This window comes from Paroedura picta, chromosome 12 (assembly GCF_049243985.1).
Source record: "Paroedura picta isolate Pp20150507F chromosome 12, Ppicta_v3.0, whole genome shotgun sequence".
NCBI lineage: Eukaryota > Metazoa > Chordata > Lepidosauria > Squamata > Gekkonidae > Paroedura > Paroedura picta.
In genome coordinates this window covers 49,693,530-49,708,198 of record NC_135380.1, presented here as the reverse complement: position 1 = coordinate 49,708,198, position 14,669 = coordinate 49,693,530, and the positions used below count along the sequence as shown (strand labels likewise).

At 50.0% G+C, this 14,669-nt stretch overlaps 1 protein-coding gene across 6 annotated transcripts in view; it reads left to right on the top strand.

The window, feature by feature from the left end:
• Nucleotides 1-14,388, top strand: part of ADAMTS13 (ADAM metallopeptidase with thrombospondin type 1 motif 13) — an 89,651-nt gene extending 75,263 nt beyond the window's left edge. For 4 of the 6 annotated variants that reach the window (XM_077306739.1, XM_077306740.1, XM_077306743.1 and 1 more), the window contains 6 exons: nucleotides 4,123-4,327; nucleotides 6,928-7,261; nucleotides 8,555-8,701; nucleotides 11,692-11,868; nucleotides 12,639-12,823; nucleotides 13,181-14,387. In XM_077306739.1, coding sequence (XP_077162854.1) covers nucleotides 4,123-4,327; nucleotides 6,928-7,261; nucleotides 8,555-8,701; nucleotides 11,692-11,868; nucleotides 12,639-12,823; nucleotides 13,181-13,333 — 1,201 coding nt within the window. In that variant the 3' untranslated portion in view covers nucleotides 13,334-14,387. Of the gene's footprint in view, nucleotides 1-4,122; nucleotides 4,328-6,927; nucleotides 7,262-8,554; nucleotides 8,702-9,489; nucleotides 9,741-11,691; nucleotides 11,869-12,638; nucleotides 12,824-13,180 lie in introns of those variants that run through there. The other 2 variants (XM_077306741.1, XM_077306744.1) reach the window with 2 other exon arrangements.
• Nucleotides 14,389-14,669: the final 281 nt, after the last annotated feature.

The window sequence follows — 14,669 nt, the reverse complement described above, 5'->3', positions numbered from 1 at the left end:
ACTGGATCCGGGCAGCAATTGGCAACCAGTGCAGCTGCCTCAGCACTGGCTGAATGTGGGCCCTCCAAAGTGTACCAGTGAGGACCCTGGCAGCTGCGTTTTGCACTAGCTGGAGTTTCCGGACCAAGGACAAGGGAAGGCCCGCGTAGAGCGAGTTACAGAAATCTATTCTGGAGGTGACCGTTGCATGGATCACTGTGGCTAGGTGTTCGGGGGACAGGTAGGGCACTAGTAGTCGGGCCTGGCGAAGCTGGAAAAATGCCTGGCCCACTACTCTTTTGACCTGCGCCTCCAAGGTCAGGGAGGCGTCAATGATCACACCCAAATTCCTGGCCTGGGACGCGATGGTAAGGTGCGTCCCTCCCAGGGTGGGTAAACGCGCTTCCTGTTCCCGCCCCCTACGTCCCAACCACAGGAGGGGTTGAGTTTCAGGCGACTCTGCTCAAACCATTCTGTCACCGCTTCCAAACATCTGGCAAATGGTTCCGGGGGAGAGTCCGGGCAGCCATCCATGAGGAGATAGAGCTGGGTGTCATCAGCGTACTGGTGGCAACCCAGCCCAAAACTCCGCACCAGCTGGGCCAGAGGGCGCATAAAGACGTTGAACAATGTGGGAGAGAGGACCGCGCCCTGTGGGACCCTACAAGGAAGTCTGTAGGGGCGCGAGAGCTCATCTCCCACTGCTACCCTTCGGGTCCGGTCCTGGAGAAAGGAGCGTATCCAGCGTAAAGCTGTGCCCCGTATCCCCGTTTCGGTGAGGCGGTGGACCAGTAGTTCGTGGTCCACGGTGTCAAAAGCGGCCGATAGGTCCAGAAGAACCAGCACTGCCGACCTGCCTCTATCCAGCTGGCGACGGAGGTCATCCAACAGGGCGACCAACACCGTCTCCACCCCGTGGCCAGGTCGGAAGCCAGACTGATATGGATCGAGTGCCGAAGTTTCTTCCAAGAATGCCAGGAGCTGGTCTGCCATGGCCCTTTCAACCACCTTGCCCAGGAATGCCAAATGCGACACCAGGCGGTAGCTGTCTGGGTCCCGCGGGTCCAGCGTGGATCTTTTCAGGAGAGGGTGAACCGCTGCCCCTTCAGCTGCCCAGGGAACTCCCCGGAATCCAGGGAGAGATTGATGATATCCCTGAGCTGGCCTCCTATCCTCTGGCCACCTCCCTTGTTGAGCCAGGATGGACAGGGATCAAGGGGGCAAGTGGTCGCCCTAACCGAACCTAGCAACTTATCCACTTCGGGTAAAGAGAGCCGTCTGAAGCCATCGAACGTCACCTCCAAAGGCGGCCAACGGGTCTCCAGTTCGTTTACTGTATTAACTGTGGTGGGAAGAGCGCGGCGGAGTAACGAGACTTTGTCTGCAAAATGGCTCGCTAAAGCCTCGCAGCCTAGTTCCAATTTACTACTATTTTGGCGCCCCTCAAGGGCGGTAAGAGATCTAACTGTCCTAAATAGTTGGGCTGGGCGAGAGCTTGCGGACGCGATTTCTGCGGCAAAATACTCCCGTTTTGCCACTTTCACCGCCATCTCATACGCCCTCATAAGCGTGCGATGAGATGTTCTCGTCGCTTCATCGCGAGTCTTCCGCCACACTCACTCCAGTCGTCTCACTTCCCTTTTCCTCTCCCGGAGCTCCCTGGTATACCAGGGAGCCCGTTTGAGTCGAGGGCAGAGAGGACGTTTAGGGGCGATCTCATCTATAGCAGCCGATAGGCGTGACTGCCAGTCCGCCACCAAGGCCGCTAGTGAGTCGCCAGGAGGCATCGGGTCCCGCAGAGCATTCCGGAATCCAATTGGATCCATGAGTCTCCGCGGGCGGGCTAAAATACGCCCGCCGCCCAACTGGGGAGGGGGTGGCATCTTGAGCCGGGCCCGCAGGGCGTAGTGGTCTGACCACGGCACAGCTAATGCTGTATCCAGCTCCACTTCTATCCCAGCGCCGAAAATCAAGTCGAGTGTGTGGCCGGCGTGATGGGTGGGCCCAGCAACAAATTGCGAGAGTCCTAGTGTCGCCATGGATGACACCAGGTCTCCGCCATGGACTGGAGAGGGCACGTCCGCGTGAACGTTGAAGTCACCCAGGATCAGAAGCCTGGGGTACTGCAACGCCCAGGCGGCCGCCGCCTCCAGCAGGCGGGGCAGGACATCTGGCGGCGCGTTGGGCGGACGGTATACCAACCAGATAGCCACACTCTCGACCGAGTCCCAACCAATACCGACACACTCCACCCCCTCGATTTCCGGCGCCGGGAGAGCCCTGTGGGTGAGGACCTCCCGGACCACAATAGCCACCCCCCCTCCCCTCTTGTGGGTCCGAGATTGGTGAAGGACCGAGTAACCTGGTGGGGCCAGTTCTTTCAAGGCCGCTGTCTCGCCTTCCCTCACCCAGGTCTCGGTCACGCAAGTAAGGTCCGCCTTCGACTCTGCGATGAAATGTTGCAGAGTCGAGGCCTTGTTCTTAATAGACCTTGCATTGCACAAGACCAATGTTGGACCCTGTACCCTAGCCTCCACCCTCACATTCCTGGGGATGGGCCGGAGGTTAGAAGGGGATCGAGCACACCCAGGACGCCGGCCGTGTATCCAAAGTTTGTGGACGTTTGTGGCAGAGCACCAGGATTGTATCTATGAAATAGCTTGCAAATGCCTCACAGCTGATTTCCAATTGACTGTTCAACTCAATTCATTTATTTATGGTTCTTTGACCAGCAATTTCCAACAAATGGATACAATTACACTATCAGCGTGCTTAACAATGGCAGATCAATACATAGGGATTAAATCAATAAGGCAAAGATACATAAGATTAACAATACATATCAATAATAATTTTAGAAAGGCTCCAATAAGAAATATGAAAATAATAATAATAGATAATACAGGTTATAAAATTACATAGATTCTCTTACGCCTATCATTCAAAAAATGTCTTAGTATTAGGCCCTTAGCATGTTTGAAATTTTTTTCAAGAGGGTTAAAAAGCAAAAGGAGGGACATCATTAACAATTTCCTCTCTTCTACATATAGTGGCTAAATAATAAAACATGGGCAATTGTCTCTATTACATCCATAGAGCACAGACAATGCCTCAAGTGCACATGGGTACGGGAAAATCTACCCTGGAGGACTGCTAAGGGGAAAGCATTAAATCTTGCCCTTGAGAAGGCCCATCTAAATCTTGAGACCAATTTACTGTTATTTTGGTGTCCTATGAAACCAGACTATCCTAAGCAGTTATGCTAGGCGTGAGTTTGCGGATGAGAGTAAAAGTCACATTGTACTGCTTTCACCACTATCTCATAGGCTTTCATAAGCAACCTATAAGATGCTCTCCTCCAAACTTGCTCTAGCTGTCTCAGCTCCCATTTCGTTTCATGCTGTTCTGTATACCAGGGAGTCAGCTGGGATGGGGGTGGAGAGGGCATCAGAGAGTGATCTCTTCAATGGCAACCTGCTTACAGTCATGCAAGTCGCTGGCCAAACCATTTAGAGAAGCACCAGGAGGCACTGGAACACGCAGAGCAGTCAGGAATCCATTAGGATCCATAAATCTCTGTGGGCAAGCCAAAATCTGCTCGGCACTCCACTGAGAAGGGGGTGACAATCAAAGCCGGGCCTTCAGGGCGTAGTGTTCTGACCATGAGTGGTACAGTAAGGAAGCGGTGGTACAGCATTAGCTGCTATCAGTTCTACTTCCAATCCCCCACTGAAGTTAAGGTCCAAGGTATGGCCTGCCTGATCGTGGGGCCAGTGGCAGGTTTAGAGAATCCTGGAGTTACCACGGCTGACCCCATACGTGGCCCATTTCCAGAGGATGGCAGCTCAACATGGACATTAAAGTCTGCCAGGGTCTGTAATCTGGGGAACTGGCTGCCCCTGTCTCCAGCAGGACTGGCAGGGCATCAGGTGGTGCGTTGGGTGTGCAGTTCACCAGCTCTCAACTATGTCTCACCAGAGGCCAAGACATTCAGTGCCTGGAATCGATGGTGCAGCGAGGGCTTCAAAGGAATTATTTTCCCAGATTAGAATTGCCACCCCTCCCCTGATGAGGAGGGAGCATGGAGAGCAGCCATAGGTGTCACTGACTCACCAGTCTGTTTAATTTTCCCGTTCTGAAAAGATGGAAAGTGGCTGGGCTCAGCCCGTGTTCCTCCTCCTGTGGTCTTGGAGTGGTCGTCCAGACAATTATTTGTGTACAGTTTTCCAGCGGCCAAGACACTGAAGTGCCAAACATCTATTGCCGGGAAGCAGAGAAGCCCCCTTCCACCATGCCCTGTGTCGAAAGGATGTGCTCTTATGAGTGGAGATTCACCAAATGGACCGAGGTACTTTCCTCATTTTACTGAGCTATTTTCTTTTCCTAACACTCCCAATTTTGGGTCATCTTCTGTCTTGGTTAAAGTAAATGTAGAATTGTCAGGGTCAAAGCTCTGTGAGGATATGAGCCATTCCTAGAGGCTCTGTTCTAATCATAGAATCATAGAATAATAGAGTTGGAAGGGACCTCTTGGGTCATCTAGTCCAACCCCCTGCACTATGCAGGACACTCACATGGCTATCCAGCCTCTGTATAAAAATTTCCAAATTTAATAAGTATCCCCTCTAATCCCTCATCCAAATAATTTATAAAGGAAGAGCTCTGATTGAAACACTATCTTGTTTTGTATTTAGCTGAACAAATTTAGCATCCAGGGGCACCTTTAAGACCAACAGAGGTTCATTCAAGGTATGAGCTTTCGTGTTCACCTGCACTCTTCCTCAGATACAATGTCAAGGAATGGAAGTATTCAGTTCAGGCTTCTAGGTAGAGAGTGACAGTAAATTCCAGAGATAAATAGGAAACAACATCGATTTGGATTTGTTCACATACACTTGTGGTTGAATTGCAGGGGAAACATTTGGCATACAATAAATGTCCACATCAAGAGAATAATGTTTTATTTTTAGTTGTTATTAATATTCTTCTATAATAGATATATACTGCTCACATGATTTTTATCTGTTATATCTTTTGACCACAGATCTGAAGATTTCATATTCGTGATTTTGTCTGTGTTTAAATGTTGTGCCTTTCTCAAACTTTTTACTGTCAAACTTTTTACTCCTGAAATATCCTTTAGGCCAGGGGTAGTCAAACTGCGGCCCTCCAGATGTCCATGGACTACAATTCCCATGAGCCCCTGCCAGCATCTGCTGGCAAGGGCTCATGGGAATTGTAGTCCATGGACATCTGGAGGGCCGCAGTTTGACTAACTACCCCTGCTTTAGGCTTTGAGAAACACTGCAAGTGATGTCAGCAGGCCACCCCTTCCTGCCACACTTCTGGAAGTCACATGTTACCACAAGTGACATCACCCCAGCACTCCCACCAGATGTGACATCACCAGGCCACTCCCACAGCTCAGAAAGTGCCACCACAGAATATTTTCAGATGATTTGTGAACAGAAGCACATCTGTACTCCGGACTGACTACCAGTTTGATCTTCTTCACAAAAGGGAATCTGCAGTTGGAGCCTGCAGAAACAGGGTTGGGGCAGGCCTATGCTTTTTCATTGCTGCCATCCCCCAACACCAGAAACCGGAGCAGACCTATGCCACTCTGTAGCCCCCCCCCCCCCACACACAGTTAAGTTAAAATGAGAGTACTTTATTCTCACAGAATCATAGGCTTGGAAGGGGCCATACAGGCCATCTAGTCCAACCCCCTGCTCAACGCAGGATCAGCCCAAATTCTCTGGACTCCAGTCGCCAATATCCATGACAAACCTCAGCCAACAAGGATTTGCATGGCTGGGGCCCCTCCCCTTCCCATCCCCTCCAGGCCCATCATTGGCCATGGGGGGCAGCTTGACATGACATATGGTAATATCACCTGATTGATTTTTGTAATTTAAAGATATATAAAAAATTAAGTCCCAACCAATGAGTGAAACTCTTCCAGGGCTGTCACAAAACCCCAGGGTTTCATGAAACCCTGGTTGAGAAAGCCTGCCTTAGAATTGGAGAGGCATATGTTAAACCTGTCTCTGGGGTTAGCAGGGCAGTTTTTTGTGGGAGGGAGTGGAGCTGAGGTGATTTTGGGCACCTGCTGGAATAAAATGCAGAAGAGTTTTAGAACTGGGCTGACTTCTGGGCAACTAAAACTTTGTTGGTCTTAAAGGTGCCACTGGACTCTAAATTTGATCTTTAAGATGAATCCTTTAAAAATAGATTTATTAACTTATTAGCTACTTACAGTTATATCTATAGTAATTTCCTTTATTTTAAGATGAGAAAAGCACCCCTAATGTATTTTTGAAAAATAAGTTTATATAAGGATATCTATATACTATATGAAAATCATATGGAGTGGGAGGAAGCTAGTCTATTATTCTATTAAACGTACTTTCAGTTCTTAGTAATAGACAACTTTTGTAATCTGTAATATGAATCTAATAAGTATTACACGGGGGTGGGCAAACTGCGGCCCTCCAGATGTCCATGGATTCACTGGCAGGGGCTCATGGGAATTGTAGTCCATGGACATCTGGAGGACCACAGTTTGCCCACCCCTGAGATGGAGTTCTTTTTTATAATTTTAAAAAATATTTTCTATTAATGTTTTATGTAGTATGTTGGATTTAAAATTGATGTATGAGGCAAGACAGAATCCAAATAATTGTTATTAAGTAATAATAAGGAGAATGTAACAATATTGTAATGCAAGTTTTATCAATAATCTGTGCTTAAAAAATATAATGTATTAAAAAAAGAAAAAGAACTGGGCTGAGTTTTAGGAGCCAATCTTGAATCCAGCTCTTGGCCTCCAAGTATTCAGCAGCCTCTTCTGGCAGTTAAAGGGGCTGAGGGTGGGAGTACTTTGTGACAAGGGTCATGGTGTACCTGGCTTATGTGCATTTAAGAACTGAGCTTCTCCTTTGCCAGTGTTCTGTGTCTTGTGGGGACGGCATCCAGACCCGGGAAGATTTTTGCGTCAGTCCCCAAATGGGAGCTCCAGTGAACCCCATCCTGTGCATGCATTCCCCCAAGCCTGTGATGGTGAGGAGGTGCTCCCTGGGCCCCTGCCAGGAACAAGCCATGACAGACATGCCCCTCAGGTGGGAGAATTGGACTCCAACACCAGGGGATGAGCAAATGGCAACAGGAGCCACTGCCAGCCCCAAAGTCCCAGGAGAGAATGCCCTGCATCTCCCATGGCCTACAGAAGCAGCTCCTTTTGGGAAACAGCAGGAGAAAACAGCAGGGGAAGAGAATACGGGTGAGTGCACTTGGGTAGCATGGTTTGTTTTTATGGGGATCCAGATGGAGGCGGTCAGTGGGACAGGGTAAAGGACAACAACCTCATTTCCTTTTTAAAGTTTGGGTTGCATTGAGCCCAAGTGAAACTCTACTTGAAACAGACATTGAAATAGAAACCCTTCTGTACTTGAGGCTGCTTGTCTCTTTCCTTTCTTGAAGGGGTGAGCGGGTGGGGGGGGGGGGGAGCTGAGCCAAGCCAGCAGCAGCCTCACAGAACAAGGCAAATCTCTGCTGAGAAAAGTGTGGGATTCTGGAACGCAGTCACATTAAAACAGATTTCACAAGGAGGGCAAAAATAAATCTTGGGAGGAAAGTTTTGCAACAGAGAACTAGGAAGTCTTTGAAGTGATGCTCAGCCAATCAGGGACAGACAGCTTCTCTACCTCAGCGGGTAGGACGTTAATCTGGCAAAACACAGAACTACACTTTAATACTGGGAGCCCTCAAAGCAGTTTGATCAGTTATACCGAGTTATATCCGCTCCTGGATATTGCGGGGGAAAGGCTCAATCATGCATGTTGCAGAAGGAAAATTTAAAACACCCAGAATCAAAATGGAAATTGAATTCAGTGTAGATGGCAGGGATTTATTTGGAGTGGGACTGGATAAAAGGCCCCGTGCAGACTCCACCCTAGAATGCTCTGCAGAAAAGCCTCAGAGTCCCAAAACTAACTAGGCCTAATTTTCAAGCCCTGCTTGTTGAGAATTGCACCATAATTCCTTTGGTCTTTCTCCCTTTCTCCAGCTGTTCCTTTTCTGGATTTAGTGCCACCAGTCTTCACTTAGCAGCTGCCGCCTCCTTGTCTGTTGCCCGCCCCTCTCCGTCTGCTGGGGCTGTCAGTTACTCTGGTCCTTTGATGCTCGTGTTCAAAGTGGAACATGTAAATATGTCCAAGGGCACTTCTCCAATCTGGGGCAGCCCATTTCTAATGAGTCATCAATGAGGTTTCATGTATTCAATTCACTAAGTAATGTCCTTTCGGGTTCACTGCAACCAGGGGCCGAGGCCCGATTGCTCACTTCTTCCTCTCTATACCTTTGTACTAGATTGTCAGGGCACGGCTATGCTTCGGATCTGGGCCATTGGGGATCAGGTGATGCAAGGTGCAGCAGTGCGCGCGCACACACACACACACACACACACACACACACTCCCATTGCTTGAGATCAGTCAGGGCTGGCTGGAGCTGCTTTCCATTTGCTCTGCCTCAGCCTGCATCTCTAACCTGCTGGCTTCCATTTTTGCATGCAGGCCTCTGTGGGCGACTGTTCCTCAGTTCCACTGGATTGATCAACATGACCGCCCTGCAAGCCAGTGATTGTACCATTGCCATCGGCCGTCCCTTGGGAGAGGTCGTCACAGTTCAGGTGCTGGGGAGCTCCCTCAACTGCAGCATAGGTGAGTGTCCGAGTCAGCCTGAAGCTCCCTCTGGGGCTGTAGTCTACTTGCCAGATCTCATTCGTTAGTAACTGTAAAGCACACCCCAAGCATCTTCAGCCAGAGACAGAAGCACCACAGGGGCTGACTCCTCATGCACACCAGAAGCACAGCAACTGGATCCATAGTCTGCGCATAGCCTCTCCGATCCCAGATGCCACATTGCCTCTTCAGTGTGCATTAACTGGTTCCTGCCCAGAATGTGAGGCAGGAACACATAAAGGATGATGGGAATTGTGGCTTAGGGGTGGGGGCCTATAGCCCTGAACAGAGGTTTTCTTTGTGTATCTAAAACTGCAAATTCTCCAGGATTCTTGGAACTCTCCAATGTTGGCAAAGATTAGAGGCAGCCATGTTGAATCCATAGAAATGACACTTGTTTAATACTTGTTACTAGGCCCAACCAACTGGTCACAATACAGCAATATTTTGAGTGCCCTTGATGCTTCACCTAGTAAGATAGAATCATAGAATCATCATAGAATCATAGAGTTGGAAGGGGCCATACAGGCCATCTAGTCCAACCCCCTGCTCTACGCCAGATTAGCCCTAAGCATCCTAAAGCATCCAAGAAAAGTGTGTATCCAACCTTTGCTTGAAGACTGCCAGTGAGGGGGAGCTCACCACCTCCTTAGGCAGCCTATTCCACTGCTGAACTACCCAGACTGTGAAATTTTTTTTCCTGATATCTAGCCTATATTGTTGTACTTGTAGTTTAAACCCATTACTGCGTGTCCTTTCCTCTGCAGCCAATGGGAACAGCATCCTGCCCTCCTCCAAATGACAACATCTCAAATACTTAAAGAGGGCTATCGTGTCCCCTCTCAACCTCCTTTTCTCCAGGCTGAAGATTCCCAAGTCCCTCAACCTATCTTCATAGGGCTTGGTCCCTTGGCCCCAGATCATCTTCGTTGCTCTCCTCTGTACCCTTTCAATTTTATCGACGTCCTTCTTGAAGTGAGGCCTCCAGAACTGCACACAGTACTCCAGGTGTGGTCTGACCAGTGCCGTATACAATGGGACTATGACATCTTGTGATTTTGATGTGATGCCCCTGTTGATACAGCCCAAAATGGCATTTGCCTTTTTTACCGCTGCATCACACTGCCTGCTCATGCTTAGTTTACAATCCACAAGTACCCCAAGGTCTTGCTCACACACAGTGTTACCTAGAAGCGTATCCCCCATCCAGTAGGCATGCTTTTCATTTTTCTGACCCAGATGCAGAACTTTACACTTATCTTTATTAAATTGCATCTTGTTCTCATTTGCCCATTTTTCCATTGTGTTCAGATCTCGTTGAACTCTGTCTCTATCTTCTGGAGTATTTGCCAGTCCTCCCAATTTGGTGTCATCTGCAAACTTGATGAGTAGTCCCTCCACCCCCTCATCTAGATCATTAATAAATATGTTAAAAAGTACCGGGCTGAGCACCGAGCCCTGAGGTACCCCGCTACTCACCTCTCTCCAGTCTGATGAAACACCATTGACAACAACTCTTTGAGTGTCGTTCTCTAACCAATTCCCTATCCACCTAACTATCTGAAAATCCAGATTGCAGTCCTTCAACTTATCCATCAGAACATCGTGGGGTTGGCTCATATTAATGCAATGAATCATTATCCAACAGCTTCTTTTAAACCTTCTTAGTAATCATATACAAACGGCCAGCGGCTCTTGACAGGACAGGGAGAAGGTGTAAATTACTACGTTCCCCCCTGGAGTTTGGCAGTCCTTTCTACCCAGTGATTGGGCTTCCTCTATGGGGCAGCACAGTTATGAGTGGCTCCACCTCCTTGGGCAGTCGTTTTGTGGTTATATCCACCGCCCTGTGCCTGAATTCCAAAGGTGCCCACAGGCTTCGCAACAATCCTTTGAGGTAGACCAATACTACTGCATTTGGTACATTCCAGTAAAGGTAAAGGTAAAGGTATCCCCTGTGCAAGCACCGAGTCATGTCTGACCCTTGGGGTGACGCCCTCTAGCGTTTTCATGGCAGACTCAATACGGGGTGGTTTGCCAGTGCCTTCCCCAGTCATGACCGTTTACCCCCCAGCAAGCTGGGTACTCATTTTACCGACCTCGGAAGGATGGAAGGCTGAGTCAACCTTGAGCCGGCTGCTGGGATTGAACTCCCAGCCTCATGGGCAAAGCTTTCAGACGGCTGCCTTACCACTCTGCGCCACAAGAGGCTCATTCTCTTGTGTACATTCCAGTACATTACACCAAATTGGGGAGGGAGAATTCTCCACAGGCCCTGAAACATTTAACACCCTCTGCACTTTTGGTTTTTTTTTTAACCTAATATCCAACTTGATAAAGAATTCTGGGCCAGTCAAAAGCTGGCTCTTTTTGCGATAATAGCATGCAAGTTTGGTATGGTTGAAAGTTGAAGATTCCTGGGCTACGGTGCCAGAGAGGTGACTTTTCAAACTAGCCATTTCCTCCAGGAGAACTGATCTTTTTCGCTGGAGATCAGTTGTAATCCCAGGAGACCTCTAGCCTTGCGATCCCCAACCTGTGTGCCGCAGACCACATGTGGTCCTTCGACTAATTGGAGGTGGGCCCCGAAAGACGCCTTCTCCCCCTCCCCCACCCCTTTACTTCATCCCCCCCCAGCCCTTTACAACACACTTCATTGTTGTGGCGTGTCTGTATCTTATTTTGAAGGGATGTTTAAACATTACCATAGCGACCAGAGAGCATTAGGGCAGTGGTTGAGAGTAGAGGAGTAAACTACCCCCCCCCCCCCACCGGGCCTCAGTAAAATTGTCAAGCGTTGAGTGGTCCCCGGTGACAAAAAGGTTGGGGACCACTGCTCTAGCCCACACCTGGAGGTTGGCAACAATAACAAGTGCTGTTTCGTGACCTTCAAGGTGCTGGTGCTGCTGAGCTCTGGAGCACTGAGGAGGAGACGGCTGACCTGAGCCCTTTGGTGTCTTTGGTTCCAGGAGAGCTGCTGGTGTTTTCCAGCCGAATGATGTGGCGGATCGGCTGCAAGAGGTTGACACTCTCTCTCATAAATGCCCGGACCAACACCCTGATGGTGAGACAGCGCCTCCTGCTGCCCAGCCATGGAGTTGTCCTTCAGTACAGCAGCACCGTGGCAAAGAAGAGATACCACCAAGGTGTGCTACCATGAAACCAATGCTGCTGTTTCTGAAGTCAAAGCGGAGCTTTGGGGTTAGAGGAAGAAGCCAAATGGTTTGGATACCGGCGTCTGGTTTCGCAGGATCTGCCTGGGCGTCAACAGAATCTTCCTGCCTAAATGGCTGACTCTACAGCATTCCCCCCAGGGACCAGCTCCTTCCCCTCCCCTACCCCAAACTTGCCCTCCCCAGGCTCCACTGCCTGATTCTAGGAATTCCCCAACCTAGAGCTGGCAGCCCTTTCCCCCACCGCTGCAAGGAAACCTGTGCCCTGCCTGAGAAGCGCTGCCTACCCAACTCCCACAGGGGCACCAAGGGCTCTAGGGCAGCCTCCCCAGAGTTGAGCTAGGGTCTCAGCCAGAGCCTCACCAGGCAGAAGAACTGTGGCAACTTGTTAGCAGAGGTCCCCATCTGCAGCAGGTGGGTGCAGACCTGACCCGACCCGACCTCACAACCACCCCAGTTTGGTGTTGTGTTTAGGAGTGTCGACTTCTAATCTGGCGAGCGGGGTTTGATTCCCCACTCCTCCCCCACATGCAACCAGCTGGGTGACCTTGGGCTCGCCACGGCACTGATAAAACTGTTCTGACCGAGCAGTGACATCAGGGCTCTCTCAGCCTCACCCACCTCACAGGGTGTCTGTTGTGGGGAGAGGAAAGGGAAGGCGACTGTAAGACGCTTTGAGCCTCCTTTGGGTGGAGAAAAGCGGCATATAAGAACCAACCCTTCTTCTGTTCTTGCCACCCCAGATTGTGACATGCAGCTCTTTGGTCCCCGAGGAGAAATCAGAAGCCCTGCTGCATCAGCTGGCGTGGGCACACAAGTAGCATGCAGGACCTTCATTGACGTGGCTCCTCGGCACCGCATAGCCATCCACGCCGTGCACGTAGCTCCGAGTGCCCAGGACGACCAAGCGTACTCCCATTACATCTTGGTGAGAGCACCGCATATACTCCTTCCCACCCGAAGGCAGCAGTGAGGATTTTCATTGGGCAGCTGAAGGCTCCGAAGTGTCTCCCACCTGCTTTCCCAGGGATCTCTTCAGCAGCCCTGTCAGATGCTGGTGGGTGGGAAGTGCTGTGCAGCTGTAGAGACCCTGGTGGGTTTTTGAAGGCCAGAGACATCCAGGGCTAGATTGCCATGGCCTGCGCAGTGACGCCCGACCCGCTCGGTGGTCTCTTTTCTGAGTATTGGCCAGGGCTGACCCTGCTGAGTGTGGGTGAGGTGCCACTTCTGCATCCAGCTTCACCAGACAGGGCTGATTGGCTGACCGACTCCTCCCTTTCTTTAGATTCGAGATGTGAACAACATGAAGACATCGGTCTTCTCTGGGAACCGGCTCTTTTACTGGCAATCAACCGGGAACCGGGCAGAGATTGAATTTAACAAAGGCTTTGCCAATATCCATTTCCGAGCGGACTACTGGATTGTGGAGGGCAACTAAAGCCCCAGGGGGGTGATGTCATTATTGTGGAGGAAATGGCTGCCTTGGAAGCTGAGCTGCAGGGGAGACGCTGACGGGGTGGATTCTCCAACAGAACAGAGAAGCCTCCTGCAGACCGGCAGCCGCCCCTCCCCACTTCGTACAGCTTCAGAAACTCTAGGGACTAGTCGTCCTGGAAGGGGACAAGGGGTTCAGCTTGTGTGGTTTTTCCTTTGCTGCTGGGACACCTGGTGCCCACTGTGCACCTGCATGGCAGCATGCTTCCCCCCAGTTTCCCTGCCCCTGTTCCCAGCAGGAGCCACCCTCTCCTCACCCCCCCCCCCGGGGCTTTCTCACTTCAGAAATGTCAGCAAGTGTCCGTTCTTGCAACTCTGTAACTATCTGTGTATCGGGTGCTCTGAATGCCTCGTTTTCATTTTAAAAGGTAAATCTCTAGCTCCTTTCCTTATGGCAATATGAGGGGGAAAGGAGACTTACCTTTTAAAAAATCTGTTATACAGGTTCCTATATCAATATTTGATAAAGGATTTTTTAACAACCCAAAAGACACCTGAGTGGCAGGGGAGGGGGGAAATGGCTGCTGCGGGGAGGGGAGGAGGAGGAAATCTGGAGTTTCCCACCCCCCACGGCAGCATCCGGGCTTTGAAGCCAAGTGGGTCTGAGACGGATTGAAGAAAAATGGAAGAAAACTTGGGAAGTGCATGAATGTTCCACAACATTGTGGGGAGGAGAGCGGGGAGGGGAGGGGAACCTTCTTCCCAAAAGAATCTGATTCAGGGACAAGCAACCCCTAGTGAGAAATCCTGAGGTTTCACTGTCTGTGTGAATGACCTTTAGCGCGACCCTCGCATGGCCATCCTAAACTGAGTCACGTGCTTCTAAGCCCACCGACGTCCATTCTCAGAGGTTTCAACCCTGCTTGGCATTTTGCTGTCAGTCTCCTCCAGGGTTCCCCCTCTGCCAGGATGCTCGGTCAGTGTACGCACACACCCTTTGGGGATGCTGGTCAAACTGCGATATTAAACTCAACCTAAACAATTTCTGACTGCATCATGACAGCTTCACCACATTACGCTCTAATGAGACAGCAGTAGGTATATGTACTGCACATGCCTAAAACTGCAGCGTGTATCAAACATGTACGATAATCAGGGAGCCGGGATTGTTCCTAAAAGGCCTGATTTAAGCGGGAGACTGAAAAATGGAACCAGGGAGTTATCCCAGTGCGTGGAAGGTTCCTGGCATGTCACATTTCTTTCTGACCCCAAAACTGGAAGAGCAGCAAACTCCATCCACCCTTTAAAAAATATGGCTGTTATTATTATGAAATATAAGA